The following is a 15,003-nucleotide window of genomic DNA, read 5'->3' as shown; positions in this document are numbered from 1 at the left end:
AACGTTGGGTCTTTACCAAATTTCACTGTCAGCTGCTTCCCACCCTCTTCTCCCTTCACCCGCCCAATTCCTCGTCTTTGACTGTGTCTGTTATTAGTGCAAACAAAGAGGAATCTTTGTTCTCTGTCTTGAAGCTGACAGATCTGTGTCATCTCCCAAAGAATGAGGACAACTGCTACAAATAGCTTGGAGGTGTTGCATTTATTTCAGTCACAATTAGGCTAGGACAGAGCCTTGAGCCATGCTCCATTATCGGGTTAAAATTAAATATAAGTTATTCAGCCAGTTGAGAGGGTTAGAGAAATTTACTGTGAGGCAAAGAAAGCTTTCTAGTAGCTAGTGAAAGCACTGAATGACTTCAACAATGAAAATAACCCTGTGTTACCTAAATCAATATCAGCAGTGTCTTCACCCTGTACCAAGAGCCAGTGTAACAAGGAGTCAGGGTTACTTGGTGTATGCAGTAGGAGTATGAACAGTTTGTTGTCCTCACTTGCTGATAAGAGGAACTGGCTGTGAAATGAGGATCAAGCTGGGAGTGCTAGGGAGGGGTAACTGAGTGGGACAAGCTGGAGTTCTGGGGACATTTTTTCAAAGAGCAGTAGTGTGCGTTTGGAGTTCCGTGCTGCATTATTAGAAGTTTCAGAATTAGGAAAATGATAGCAACTTTTTAAGGTGTGATGCTAAGGCATGTGGTGTCATAGGATGACTTCTGTACGGCCCTTACCTAGCCTTAATCTTCAAGGTGACACCGAAGATGTAAAGAGGAATCTAACTGCATCACTGGCACCCTGGCTGCTTCTCTCTAACCAGTAGCATCTATCCATTGTAGTTCATGGTTAGTTCGCTTGGAGAATCCAGAGTCCAAAGCAGTATCTGTATTTCACTGTAACTCTTTGGAAATCACAAATATCACAAATCACTCCCTTTGTTTTAGAAGCAGAAGCTTGTCTTGAGCCCAGAAATACTTAGCTTTCTCTTTTTTCCTCTGGTAGTTTATTCTGCTGTTCACAGGGAGGAAAATATACCTGACAATGAACATTTGACTGAAAATAGTTTACTTGACACTTATGTTGTGAGAAAATGCGAGAGAGATGTCAAATGTTCTTTTTAAGGACTTTGTCAGTTTATTAACACTGCTTGTATCACCAGCACAAAGTACTGAAGCTGCTAAGATGCACAGCGCAGTGTTCCTGAAACGTTAGCTGTTAGCTCCATATATTGTTGCTTTCTTGTGCAGTATATTTTGTAAAACTGGAGAGTCAGCCTTGCCTTACAGGCCCTTTTTCCTTTGGGATGGAGTTACCTGCTAGGTAAACAGACTCCCAGTGGTTCATGATGGTATCAAAGGCACCTTTTAAATATAGATCACCTGTAAACAGACTGTGACTATATTCTAGCTCTTAAGGTAAATTTTAATTCAAGATACTTTAAAGTCTTTGTGGTTACAGCTTGAGTTCTTCAAAATGCTCAAATGTGTGTGGAAGGTTTCCATAACTAATATTCATTAATGTCACTGAAGTATATATATGTGTGTGTATATGTAAAATAAATGGTTCACTTCATAGCTGAACAATTTATGAACAATAGTTCAAAAACATTTGAACTGTTGTGAGGAACACTGTAGCAGTCTTCTGCTGTTTAGGCATAGTATAGTTGAAACTTGCTTAGGTTTTAGTTGTAATGTTGGCAGTTTTGCTGTATATTGCTTAGACTGCTGTCACAGTTTGCTTGGTAGGAGTGTCTGGATGGATATTTGTATTACAAGAAAGTAAGCTGCCATTAGATTTCTTGCAGCATGAATGGTGGTTCATCTTTGATTTAACACAGGAACAAACAGAAAGTTACTTCAACCTCAACCTCACTGTAAGGTAGCAGTTGACGTACGAATGTAAATGTGCTGAAACCAATATGAAGTCAGTGCAGTCTCAAATGCGAATCTCTACGGTGCCAACCAGCACACCTCTGTTTGCACATGATGTACTGAATTTTCTTCACCGCACTACAACATTTATTCAACTGGGAGTACTTTAACACTTCACTGCATGTTGAAATAATTTAAATGCTTCTTAGTATCTGTTGACTTATTGGAACATGAACTCCATTCCTTTTAAAATACAGAGCTTCTATCTTGGTCTCTGCCATGGTGGTAGTAGTAGTTATTTTAGCACTAACTTTAACTTAATTGTTATTCATCTTGAATTGGGAATTTATGTTATTGAGCTTTAATTTTGCTGTACTTCGTCAGTAATGTGTTATCATCTTTGAAGACCTGAGGCTCTGAGTTTATTGGTAGCAATTGGAGCAATTGGAGGCTCTGAGTAAATTGGTAGCAAAACTGTAGAATTCAATGTCATGTCAAGGATAGTTTTTGCCTTTTTCCAGTAAAATGAGTATTTGACTTTTCTGTACTACATTTGAATTCTAGTCCATTATGTGTCACGCTTATTTCCTTCTGCTTCTGTGTATAGATTTCAGTCTTCTAACGCTGAATAGAGAGAATGAGATTGTTACTGACTGTAAAAAGCAAACAAATCTTTTGTCTTTTCTTGTTTGTTCTTTCAACGTGAAAGTTTGCTTGAAATATTTTTATAGTTCTTTATAATGTGATGATTTTAAATGGCTCTGCTACTTATATGTATGCTGCAAAGCTGAATGGAAGTTAAATGCTGGATCTTTCTCATGGCCTTTATATTTTCTCAACCTGTTCATCTCTGAATGCTGTTGAGCTTATCAGAACATAGAACTTGTGTCTCCCTTGCTCTTAATGCTCTGCCAAGTCTTAAAATTATTTCCTGCTAAATACTTGTTTTCTGCATTTAGATGTGTTGCACAGTAACAAGTTCCCTTAGCAATAGTTGATGTAGGTATTTCTGAAAAAGGAAGTCCTCACCTCACTTCTTGGTATCTACTCTCTTAAGCATAGGAACCCTTGGGGCCAAATAGAATCATATTCAGTTAAACACTCTTAATCTGCATGACTTCTTGTAGAATAGCAGGGTTATCCTTGTCTTATGTCATGACAGGTGTTTTTTACTGTCAGTGCAATATGAAGACTTGAATGTTTAAATCATATGTTTATTCTAATGCCATACTAGTTCTTGACATGGCAGTTGCTTGCAGAAAGCTTTTGTCCAGGAAATCAAACATCTATCTGTCGAGAGGACTACAGTAGACAGGATGGTTCTGAAAACTAAGAGCTAAATTTAGAAAAGGCTATTTTCATACACCTGGATGAAATCAGGAATCTGAAAGTTTGTACTGTGAAGATGCAGGCCTTTTTTGTGTGAATTAGAGCCTACTTACAGTTTGATTTTTCTTTTCTTTAGTATAATGCTTCACCACAGCAGCAAAGAGATATAATAAAGAGTAGGAGTCTGGACAGGAGGCTACAAGAACCGATAGTTTTAACAAAATGGAGACACAGCACAATTGTGTTGGACACCAACGATAAGGTAGGAGCAAGTTAAACAGCATGCTGCAATGTGAACTGTTCTCGATTTGTGAAGTATTGAAAAGAAACCGCCATGTATGAATTTCTGAAATCTTGTTTTATGTTTTGCATCACTGTTTGATAACATTCAGAGAATCCAAGGACTGCTTGATAATTTTGCTGTTGTTTCTTTGTCAGTGGTAGCCTTATTCTTGTTAGCCTTGAAATAACTCATGTTAATTCAGAGTTTGATGTTTATAGTCATTTTACTTATAATTGGGAATTTCCTGTAATTCAGTTCAGGCTTTGGAAAGGTTTTAAATTCAAGAATTGTGAATGTGGGCAAGGTTCCCATGTAAGGTATATTGATATTTCATGCCTGAATATTTTAGTTGTAGGAGACGCTAAGCAAGAATCCCCTTTAAACATGGCAGATGAGTAGCTGAAGTATTCATAGAGTTGAAATAAAACTTTTGTTTACTAAACCAAAAATTCTAAATTAGAGATACAAATAGTGGTGTTATGTAGTGAGCTAATCCCTTTAATGACAGTTCTGCTGATCTCCTCTGTAATATGCGAAGAGAAGTTGTGCTTAATTACAGCAGGGCCGTAATGTTGTTTAAGGGCAGAGCACAGTACTGAAAGTGCTAAAATGCTTGGTTTTATTTCGCCTGCGGAGCTGAGCTGGGAGTTTAGTCAGGACAGAGCTGAGTCAGTAATAACAGAAGCTGTTTTCTGTTCATTCTCTGTGGCATGTTCTTGGTAATCTGTTGGGGGCTGTCAACTAATAGATGCATGCATAGCTAGCAAGCTAGCATAGATAGCAAGCATGGGGACAGAGCCTCTCCGTTGTTCTTCATCTGCCTGTGTCTTTTTTGTCTGATTTCTATCATAGCCATTTCTACTTGCACTGTGCCATTCTGCCAGTGCATGTGGAGAGCTCATGTAAGCAGAGAGGAACTGAAATTGGTGTTGTAGGGGTAATGAATGGCTTGCTGATTTTTGGAACTTCACAGCAGTCTGACCCGAGATTCATGGAAACAGAAATGCATCTTAATGCTGAAGTGTTAGCATAGGCTACTGACAATAAGATGCCAAGAAACTGGCTTGTAAACTTCTGTTCTGTAAAGATACATGGAGAAGTGAAATGACATCAGTGTATTTCTGGGAGTATGGAGAATGACCAGTAAGTGTGCAATTACACATGCCTGTGTCAAAGACAAGTGGACAAAACACAGTAGTAGTAATGAAAACGGATCTACTGCTCAGAATGTTACGTGCCTGACATGTTACTTCTGGAATATCCCAGTAGTTCGTGTTGGAATGGAGTGTTGTGGAAAAGGAAGCAAGTGAGTTACCATGAGTTGACTTAGTTCTTCAGAATAGAATTTATTGAATTTGATTTTAAGTGTTGAAGCTGTCAGTTTAGAATGTCATATGTAGTGCAGAGGACCCAGGGATCGTGCTTGGCTGACAATGGCGCACGCTGCATCTAGATGCATCAGTTTAGCTTTAGCAATTCCAAGGTTTCTTTGCCCTTCTTCATCCTTCCTGTTCCTCTTAAGCATCTTTATGTATCAAATGTGTTGTCACCTGTGTTTGAATGGCCAGATGGAGTTCTGCAAAATCAAAGCTGGAGGGAGTCCTCTAGCTTCATGTAAAGTTTACATTTCACAGTACAAACACTTCTGTTGGCAATAAAGTAAAAAATTTGGCCATACTTTTAAAGGAAGATTTTTTTTTTTTACAGGATTTAAATTTGCTTTGGGCTGGCTTCTATGTAGCTCAGTGTCAAATGAAGATGCTCATGTAAAGCATCGATTAGGTGGAGCTGCTTATTTCAAAGACCCAATAGTCTAGTACCAAGACCTTAAGCCCGGTGAAACAAATGTGCAACTGTACAAATGTCTAGTGTAGTAACCAGGAGAAATTGTGTATAAGCTGCATCTGTGAAGTCTTAAGTCAGTAGCTTAGTTAATGCAGTTCTAACAGCTTTAAAATAAGCAGTCATCATGCATTTGTTACTGATAAGGTTTCTGTATGTAAGTTTATATAAAGCACAATGCTCATGCTTCAAGAAAATTAAAAATGTACCATGAGTGTTTTGTGGAAGGACAGGGAGGCCGTTCATTTGTTGAGTGCATCGATGCATCCGTGTTGTTATCAGTGGTAGGCACGTTGTTACATGTGTTGCTTAGAGGCAGTCTGTGATAAAGGATTAGTTAATGACCATGTGTACTAGCTGTCTTCTTCCAGAGCTGCTTAGTGGTGAGAACTATGGAGTGAAATAAATATAAAAACAGCAACTGGTTTTCAGATGGATGGTTTCACCAGCCATCTGGGGGGGTGGGGGAGAAATGCAAGAGAAATAACAGAGACCAAATGCTGTTTTTCTTCTGTTTGAAATTCTTACCAGATTTTTACGGGGTCAATACTTCAGAGGAAACACACGTGCCTTTTTGGTTCCAGCATTTTTTCTGGTTTTCAGACATTTTCTTTTGCTCCATCATCAATGTCTAGTTTAGAAGAACAGTGAATCTCTAGAAAGTTTTGGTCATTTACTATAAGGAAATCAACTGCCAGGACTCACAGAAGTTAATAGAGCTGGTATAAACTTTTCTGTATGTACAGCTATTTTTTATGCTGGTCTTACATTTATTGTCCGCACAGAAGCATAGGCCGTTCTTCAAATTTTGTTTTCCACGTGGTGCCTTGTAATTTGTTTGTATTTCAAACATGCTTCATAATGTGATTGCAGTCATACAAAGAAATCTGCTCCTTAATATGGATGAAAGCTTTGCTTTAAGCTGATAAAGTATGTATTAACTTTTTTTTTTTTTTCAAATGGGTACATGCTTAATAATCTGGTTTGATTGGGCCTTAAGTATTGTAAGAACACTGTTTAGTTAAGCAGGTTTATAATACAAATATTTCAGAATATCATGAATGCTCAGAACAACCTATTTTTGTGAGAGCGGGGGGGAAATTGGAAAGTGTGCTTTTAGGGGTGAAAAAGGTTGTTTTTAATTGAAAAACATTGTGAGAAAGAATAATTTATACTAATTATTTAAATTCTATAGGAATCATCAAGCTCTTCTAAGGCCAGTTTTCCTGAAAATGAGTCCTCTCCTTCTTCACCAAAGCATCAAGCCACAGTCAGTATGGAAATTGTTTAAATAAGTAAATGTTGTAGAAACGTGCTATTTGTGATTAGAAAATTGCTTGTTATTGGGAGAAAAGAACAGGATAGAACTAATGGCACTATACAAGGAGTGTATTGCATCCAACTGGGCTTTCAAAAAAAAAAAAAAAAAAAGAATATTTGACTTAAAAACAGCTTTGTGAGAGTGGTGGATGTGTAGCTTAGTTGTGTCAAATTATGTAGGATTGACTTTTTCCTCCAAGTCATGACTTCATACCTAGCAACCTGGTAGTTTACAAGCAGAAATAAACTTTCTGTATCCACTGTGTCTATCACTGTCATTGGTCACTAATAGCTCATATGATGTGATGCCTTCATTTTTCACTTGTGTTTTCACCTGTTGAAAACTTGTAGTAATCTTGAGAGCCTTATATAAATAAGCCTTGTCTTTTTGCTTTCATAGAAGAACGGGAGGGAAACTTCAACTTGCTAAAGACTTGTTATGAATGCTAAACAGATTTTTTTTTGCCTCAGTTGAAGTTTTAAATGTGAACACTTGTTTGATCTTGAGATGTTAGGTTTTGTAGCAGAACTTGCTATTGCTTTTAAACAATAGGAGAAAAGAAGTCTGCTCTCTTTAGCTGTCTCTGGAACTTAATATTACAAAAAAAAGTTGTATTTTTGTGTTTTGTTATTTAGACTTCTCTTCCCCCCAGTGAAATATTACCATAATTTTCTCCTTAGTACCCTCTAGTGTTGCTGTTAAGTAAGGCATGATGATATGCTTTCCAAGTAGGTTTTATTCTTTTTCGGAACATTCATAACGGTTCCCTGTGCAATTTTTTAATACCGCAGAATATTGGAGAAGGTGAGCATGGGTTACCCAGGCACTGAGGTCCTATTTTTGGAAAATAATATATATTTTCACTGGCTTGGGAAGGCACTCTGGCTCAGTAGAGATATTAGATTAAGACGAGCAATTACTAATGGACCAGAACAGCATGAATCACCAGATAAATGCTATCTTTGAAAACACATCTCTTGTGTTTAATGCAAACCACATAAAACACGCAAATAAAAATCTGTAAGATTCATGAAATACAGCTCTGTGTCTCTGATAAAGACAGTGTCAGAGTCAAGTTTTCCTCTTCTATTCTGTATTCTGTGATTATTCTGTGGTCTGCTTAAATTTGAGATGTTCTCTCTAACATTCTCCTCTAAATATCTTGTATTTTCAGTGGATCTAAAATTGAGGATGTTTTTGTTATGATAAAGCTAATTTAGATCTTTTCCCTAATTGATTATTTCAACTAATAGATTACTTCTCAATAGTGCAGTAGTGCAATAGAATAGTGCAAATTGACTATTTCCTTTTTATCCTGTGCTATTTTTTAAAAATATGCCTTATTTTTCTTATTCTTGCACAGAAACTAGAAATATTCACTCCTTTGTAACTTAAACATACCCTTCTAGTTCATTGTTATTCTTTTTTTGCTTTTCACTGCTTGATCTCCAAAGTTGTACAGTGGCATACAAATTAAATGATTTTCATCCACAGTGTATAATTAAGTAGCTTAAAATTGTAATCTTTCTCTTGGGGCTAGGAAAAAATAGGACATGGAATGTTTTGCTCATCTGTTTGAAAACTAATTTATTAGTATTTTTATGCAGTTCAGGAATGATTTATTTAAAATATACAGTTAACTTGAGTTGGAAGAATTCTGTTGAAGAATTTAGGTTGTTTGTCAGATATCTCCTTTTTTTTAGTGGCAGACACAAACACAAAATTACTATTATACAAATCAATATATCCTTGCTTAAAATTTCTGCTGTGTTGTACCACAAAAGTTTTAAGTTTTTTTTTTCTTTTAAAGAACCTAGGCCCTGTAGAAGGAAAGCATTATATCTTCTTAGTGGTAATTAGTATACTGGAATATTTTCCCATGAAAAATCTTGATTTTACTGATGCTGCTTGTTTAAATGTACTTACAGCAGTTTCTTGAAGTTACAACACTGGCAAAGATGGCTTATTGCCAGATACTGATTGTTCGAGGGGATTGAATTCAGTGATGTGATGGCAATAAAAGCAAATTTTCTTTTTAATTTGTCTTATTCCATCTTGCAGGGTCAAGAGAAATATGGATTATTGAATGTGACAAAAATTACAGAAAACGGGAAGAAAGTTCGGTAGGTCCTTCTACTTTTAGAAGTACGTGTGCATACGAGTGGGCAAGAGATTCCATATTTATCAATGCTACTCTACCTGTATGTGATGAATGGCCTCATCTGTAGTTTCCTTTCTTTGCTTCGGGGCGGGCACCTGCGTTATAAATCCTAATGTAAAACCAACTAATACTGTCTAACCTAATTCCAGTGTTTGCAGAGTCAGTACCAAATAGTGTCTAAATGTGGTTTTTCCTCAGATTTAATTTAGGTTTACTTTTTTACCTGTAATTTTTTGAAAGGGATTTTCTTAGGTCTACTATTGTATATGTCTATATCAACATTCCCAAATTTCTGAAACATGAAGCATTATTTCTTTTTTAAGGATTAAATAGCACACAGCTGATTTTCCAGAGACCCTCTGACCTGGTCCAGGGCCAGGTGGGCAGCAGGTCTGATCTCCATCTTGGTTCCCCAGAGCTGCTTCTAAGAGCCCAGTAGGAAGAGGTAGATGGTGGCTCATACAAGCTGCTGCTGGTGCAGTATTCCCTCATCACTTAGGGCAAATCTGTTTGGAATCACTGATCTGGATTATTGGGCTGCTTTACCAGAATACTGCAGTGTGACCCTCCCGTCACTTTGAGAGCTGCTCAATAATAATTAATGTTTAGACAGTGGGAATGGATTGTTAGAGCTTGTAAAGCTTTCTATTTTATTTTATTTTTAACCTCTGGGCAGATATTTAGGCACAAAAATTGCCAGACAGCTAAAGAACTGATGAGTTCCTTTCCTGTATTTTTTTGGATGTGTAACAAATATTTTGTTACTGGTGTTAATGAGCTTACTGCATAAAAGTGGGGCACGTACATCCCAATAAGATGTGATCAGTCAATTTCAGAATTATGCAGTGCTTTGGCATAATCTCCTTAGTACACAGTAGGCTGAGCATTCCAGATCAGCCCTTTTGAAATTATAATTGTATGGCATTCCTTCTGGTGAGCTGCTCCCACTACTAATTAGGTTTGTTTGATTTAGATTTTGATGGTCAGGCTGGGACAATTAACATATGTTCACTTCTGCAAATATGCAAGCAATTAAGACTTACTGATGGCACTGATGACAATATATATGGTTAAGTATATTAACGTGCAAGTCAGCTGGGCAGCAGTGACACACAGCTTTAGTATCTGCTTTTAAAGTCAATTTATTATGTTTTGTTTACAAATATTTACAGAAAGAATTGGATGTCATCCTGGGCGGTATTACAAGGTTCATCACTGCTGTTCACTAAAACCCAAGGAAGTGGAACTGGCTGGGTAAGCTCTGCAACAAGGCCTCACCTTCTTTTAAGTATTGATATCATAAAGCACAACAAATTACAGCCCTGTTGTTTATTGGTCTTAAATACCAAGATGTATGCACAATTTAAAAAAAAATAATTGTCTTACTGTTTAGTGATAGCTTTGAACTTTTGTTTTATAACCATATAATGTGTGATAAATATTTGCATCTATTTTGAAAGAAAAATTTCACACTGGAGACAATGACAATGATTCTTCAATATTGATATCATTTCTACTTTAATAACATTATAGTTAAATTGGCTATAATCCTGCTACATTCCTACATGAATCAATATAAAAATGGTTTGTTACCTGTGGCTTTCTTACTTACTTTGGAAGTCTGATATTAAAAATAAACGTAGATCTCCTATAATAGCTAAGGAGAGGTCATACAAAGTTATTCCAGGATGTTGTCACACTGGTAACAACAAAATTGCATCTTGCCCAACAAAATTTCTTCTTACTGATGTAGGCTATGCTGCTGTGCTTTGCTGATTTTTCTACTTGACTCACTTTCTGCTGCTACAGTTTTTTGGGCAGCGAATTGATACTGACTGTTCTTTTCCAAAGCTCTGAGTTTGGGTTTTTTTTCTGCCGTTTTGTTGCTGCAGAAGGGGTGGTTGCACAAAAGTGGATAAACTTGCTTGAAAAAAAAACACTGGGAGTAGCAGGGAATGGAATGGTGAAGTTGGACAAGGTGGTCAAACAGGTGGAAAACAGTAGGGAAGGAAAAAACAATAAGGATTAGAAGCATGAGATAAGTTGAACTGCACTGTTTGTTGTAAAAAGTGGACTTTGTAACTTAAGGAGATCTGCCCATACTGAGTGTGGGAAGAGGAAGAGGGTATGATGCATGTCAGAGGGTCAAGCGCAGAAAAATGAACAGAAGCATGTACACCTGAAAGTTACTGACTTTCCCACCTGCAAATGTTGGGATGCTGGGTAAATATAGTTAGTATTATTTGCAAGTGAGAGAAATAATATAAAAAAAAAAAAAAAAAAAATCTGTGAACTACTTTTTCATACATTATCTTCACTGACAAAATATATTGAAGAAATATTAGAGAATCTTAAAAGGTGAGTTCCAAAGCAGGAAGTGTTAGGATTTGGAAAGCTTTAAAACTTGGTCTTGTCTTCTTTCATACCCTTTAGTCACTGTCTATTGTTCAGTCAAGTCCATTTTCATCATCCTACTTCATGAACTGGAAAATTCCCAGCCATTCAGGATGAGGTGTGATATTTGGTTTGATATGTGGTCTCAAAGAGTACTATTATTTTTTTATTCTAAAAAATTTTTAATGCTCTTAATCCAAATTTAACAATTGATGGAAAAAAGCAAAACAAAAATATGCAGCATACTAATTTTAACTATCACTGTTCCTGATTGTATGATGCAGTTATAAATGAATAAATGTATGCCAGACTGAATGATCTGCTTAAAAGAAAAAAAATAATAATAATAGTCGTGTAATGTAGTGATAATAGTTGTGTAATGTAATAATAATAATAATACTCTGCTTGGCTGGGGAGACCAGTGTTAGCTGTGTTACACCTTTCAAACAGTCCGTTAGTGGAAAAAAGAAGTTACCAATTCTTTTGATAATTTAAGTGCAGCAAAAGTATTGTGATCACTAATATATATGTAGTAAGAGTATTTCTGCATCAAACAGTTAAATACTGACAGTATGCAGAACTTTATTCTGTTGGTACTATTCATATTTATAATTAAATTGAGAATGTCAAGGGAGAGCATCAACTGTGTGCATGTTTGCATTTGGCTTACTCAGCACATGCTCTTTTTGATCTTTGTGCACAAGATTGTTTGGGGGGACATTAAAAATTGCACCTCTCTTGTCAGAAACTTTGATCTTTATCCATGTTTTAATTGAGTAAAGTCAAGTCTATGTGACATGAGAGAATTTGCTTCTTTGCTTCCTGTTTGCTTCTTCATCTAGCAGAAGATGATTTTTTAGCTGTGTCTAATAATTGATGTAACCATATCATTTTTTGTGCATTGTTTTGTGACTTCATCACTTTTCTTCCTTTTCTCGTCAAGTCATTTTGCCAAGGGCTCTCAATCCCTGAGCTCTTGCTCTCGCTGCTTTCTTCTTGGAAAAATGCTCTCAGTCGTCGACCTGCTGTCACCTATGTAAACTCTGCCCAAGTTTCAGCTCTCAGTGTATGTGTTCTTGTTGCATGCCTCTTGTCGCTTTAAGGCCATTTGCCACTAATCTTGAAAGTAAATTTAAGCATTCCAAAAGTTAAGTTTTATCACTTCAAATAACACCTTATGTATCCTGTTTGCTATTTTTCAAAGTGTTTTGGTTTTTTTTTTTAAGATAAAAATTAACAAAAGTGTGTTGTAATAATGCTGTAGTTGTTTTAATGGAACAAAGATCAACTATTATCATCAGCGCCTGAATTCTAATCCCAGATTTGCCTAACGTTTGAACCACCAGCGTCTTAACTAATAAACAGCATGATGTGGTCACGTTTTGTTTCTTTTTAACAGATACTATGTCTAATTCTTTCTAACAGAACTTATTCAGACTGTTTTTAAGGCTCCTGTGGTGCCTTTGATACATCAATGTACATGAAATTGGTTAATGTCAGCTATAACTGAAATAAAAATGTTATGCATCAAAAAAAAAAAAGGAAAAGAGCTCCATGGCATTCTGGCTTTATGCTACATACATAAAGCTGATATAAATTTGTAGAACTCCTTATGTATAATTTAATCATCTGTATTGGTCATATGTTGAAGGGTAGCTGCCAAGCTTGGATGTACTCTTTATTGGAAACTGAAAAATTGTTGGTAGCTAATATGATAGTTTCATGGTGGAAAAGAAGGAAATAGTTAAGATTCTTGTTAGAAGGAAAAAGAGGATTGACTGGCTATATAAGCAGTTTTTAGTGTTTTAGTGCTGATTATTAATTTAACCAGAATCAAATTAAAGCTTTCACAATAAAGAAGTGTGTGTGTGTGTATATATATACACACATCTTATATAACATTAAAAGCAATGTATCACTTCTTGACTTTTTGAGGACTGTAATCTGGTGGCCACTGTAACTACATTGCTATCTCTCCTGTGCTCCCTGAAGAGTGGAGAGAGTGCTAAATATTTTGGATTCCATTAAGATCCTTGAAAACGTGACACTTTTTGATTACCATGGCTCTATTATTATTATTTTTTTGTCAGGAGGCAGTAACTAGGAGTTTTCAATTAAACTTGTGCTAAAAATGATGCAGCTCTTTTTATTTCTGTTCAATGAACCTGTGTGTGTGGAAGCCACGTAATTTTTATGCATTATTATATTGTTTAAAAGGCTGTTTTCTGTAAGGGAAATAGTGGATTTCACTCATCTCTCTTTCAATTCTTTCAGTATGTTGAAAGCTTTTCTCTTTTGTTGTGAAGGAGATGTAATAGCTACTGATGGATATTAGTGATGGGGCTTCAAAAAGAAAAACAGCAGCAGCAAATAGTAATTGCTAGAAGGATTTGTTTGTTAACCTTATGTAATAGCTGCATTTCTTCAGTGTCGGGTGTGCTGGTGGTAAACCAGAAGTGAGTAAACTTCCCACTGAAAGATCAAGGAAATAAGTGCTCTTCACAGTTCATGTGGGCAAGCTCTGTTTACAGTGCCATACCACTCCTTACAGCGTACAAGAGTGCTGTATGTACATTGCTGTAGTTCATCAGTATTGCACAGCTGAGTATACAGGGCTCAGCTGATAATAATGAGGAATGTTTGAAATGTAAATACTTTTAGTAGATTTCAGAAAAGCTCTCTAATTCTGCTCTGGTAAAATAGAATGTCTTGGTGTTTTTTCTTCTTCTTGTTCAAGCTGTAAGTTCTTTGGGACTGGTAACAGAACTTCAGAAGCATCTGTCCCTTGGCACTATTTCTGAAGAAGACATGGAATTAGAAAGTTCTATGAAACTGATTGGGAACAGAATTATTAGACTGGCTGCTGTCATTTGTGTTTCCCAATGTCTTCCTATACATAGAAGCCAGTTCAGTTTCCAAAAAAAGCTGAAATATATCCCACTACTGGCTGTGTGGTTTGTCCTATGCGTGCACCCATGATGTGGAGACAACTCCTGAAAACAAGAAAAAGTGTGATTCTGATGTCAGCACATAACTCCAAGGCAGTCCTCATGCAACTCAGCATCTGTGTCTGAGTGAAAAAAAACAACAGTCATTACACTTTCCAAAAAGGGGAAATTATCTCTGCCTTGAAAATTGCATAAACATGTCCCATGACTACTTCTTTCTCCTAGAAAAATCTGTCAGAAGAGACTGTAGGACAACTTACTATGTTAGGGCTTTTGTCAGCAGCATGTACTAGACCTCTTCCCTCTTTCTCTTTCATTTCTGCTCTCTGCAACTTCTCTGACAGCGGAAAAGAGAACTGCAGTCAGAACTGGGAGTAAGGACTGAATGTATCACAGATCACAGAATCACAGAATTGTAGGGGTTGGAAGGGACCTCCAGAGATCATCGAGTCCAACCCCCCTGCCAAAGCAGGTTCCCTACAGCAGGTTGCACAGGTAGGCATCCAGGCAGGTCTTGAACATCTCCAGAGAAGGAGACTCCACCACCTCCCTGGGCAGCCTGTTCCAGTGCTCCGTCACCGCACTGTAAAGAAGTTCTTGCGCATGTTTGTGCGGAACTTCCTATGCTGCAGTTTCCAGCCATTTCCCCTTGTCCTGTCTCCACTCACCACTGAAAATAGTCCGGCCTCACCATTCTGCCCCCCACACCTTAGATATTTATAGACCTGGATCAGGTCCCCTCTCAGTCTTCTTTTCTCAAGGCTGAACAGACCCAGTTCACTCAGCCTTTCTCCATAGGAGAGATGCTCCAGGCCCTTCACCATCTTCGTGGCCCTCCGCTGGACTCTTTCTAAGAGATCC

General features: G+C 37.0%; 1 protein-coding gene across 4 annotated transcripts in view; it reads left to right on the top strand.

Moving 5' to 3' along the window:
- ARHGAP12 (Rho GTPase activating protein 12) overlaps positions 1–15,003 on the top strand; it is a 68,384-nt gene that overhangs the window by 39,787 nt on the left and 13,594 nt on the right. For 2 of the 4 annotated variants that reach the window (XM_042888437.1, XM_042888435.1), the window contains 5 exons: positions 3,330–3,455; positions 6,514–6,588; positions 8,701–8,762; positions 9,973–10,054; positions 12,138–12,260. In XM_042888437.1, coding sequence (XP_042744371.1) covers positions 3,330–3,455; positions 6,514–6,588; positions 8,701–8,762; positions 9,973–10,054; positions 12,138–12,260 — 468 coding nt within the window. The remainder of the gene's footprint in view (positions 1–3,329; positions 3,456–6,513; positions 6,589–8,700; positions 8,763–9,972; positions 10,055–12,137; positions 12,261–15,003) is intronic. The other 2 variants (XM_042888438.1, XM_042888436.1) reach the window with 1 other exon arrangement.

This window comes from Lagopus leucura, unplaced genomic scaffold (genome assembly GCF_019238085.1).
Source record: "Lagopus leucura isolate 7727_CA_CO unplaced genomic scaffold, USGS_WTPT01 Super-Scaffold_100157, whole genome shotgun sequence".
In the NCBI taxonomy this organism is placed as follows: Eukaryota; Metazoa; Chordata; class Aves; order Galliformes; family Phasianidae; genus Lagopus; species Lagopus leucura.
The sequence above is the reverse complement of the archived record's forward strand: the minus strand, read 5'-3'. Positions and strand labels throughout refer to the sequence as shown.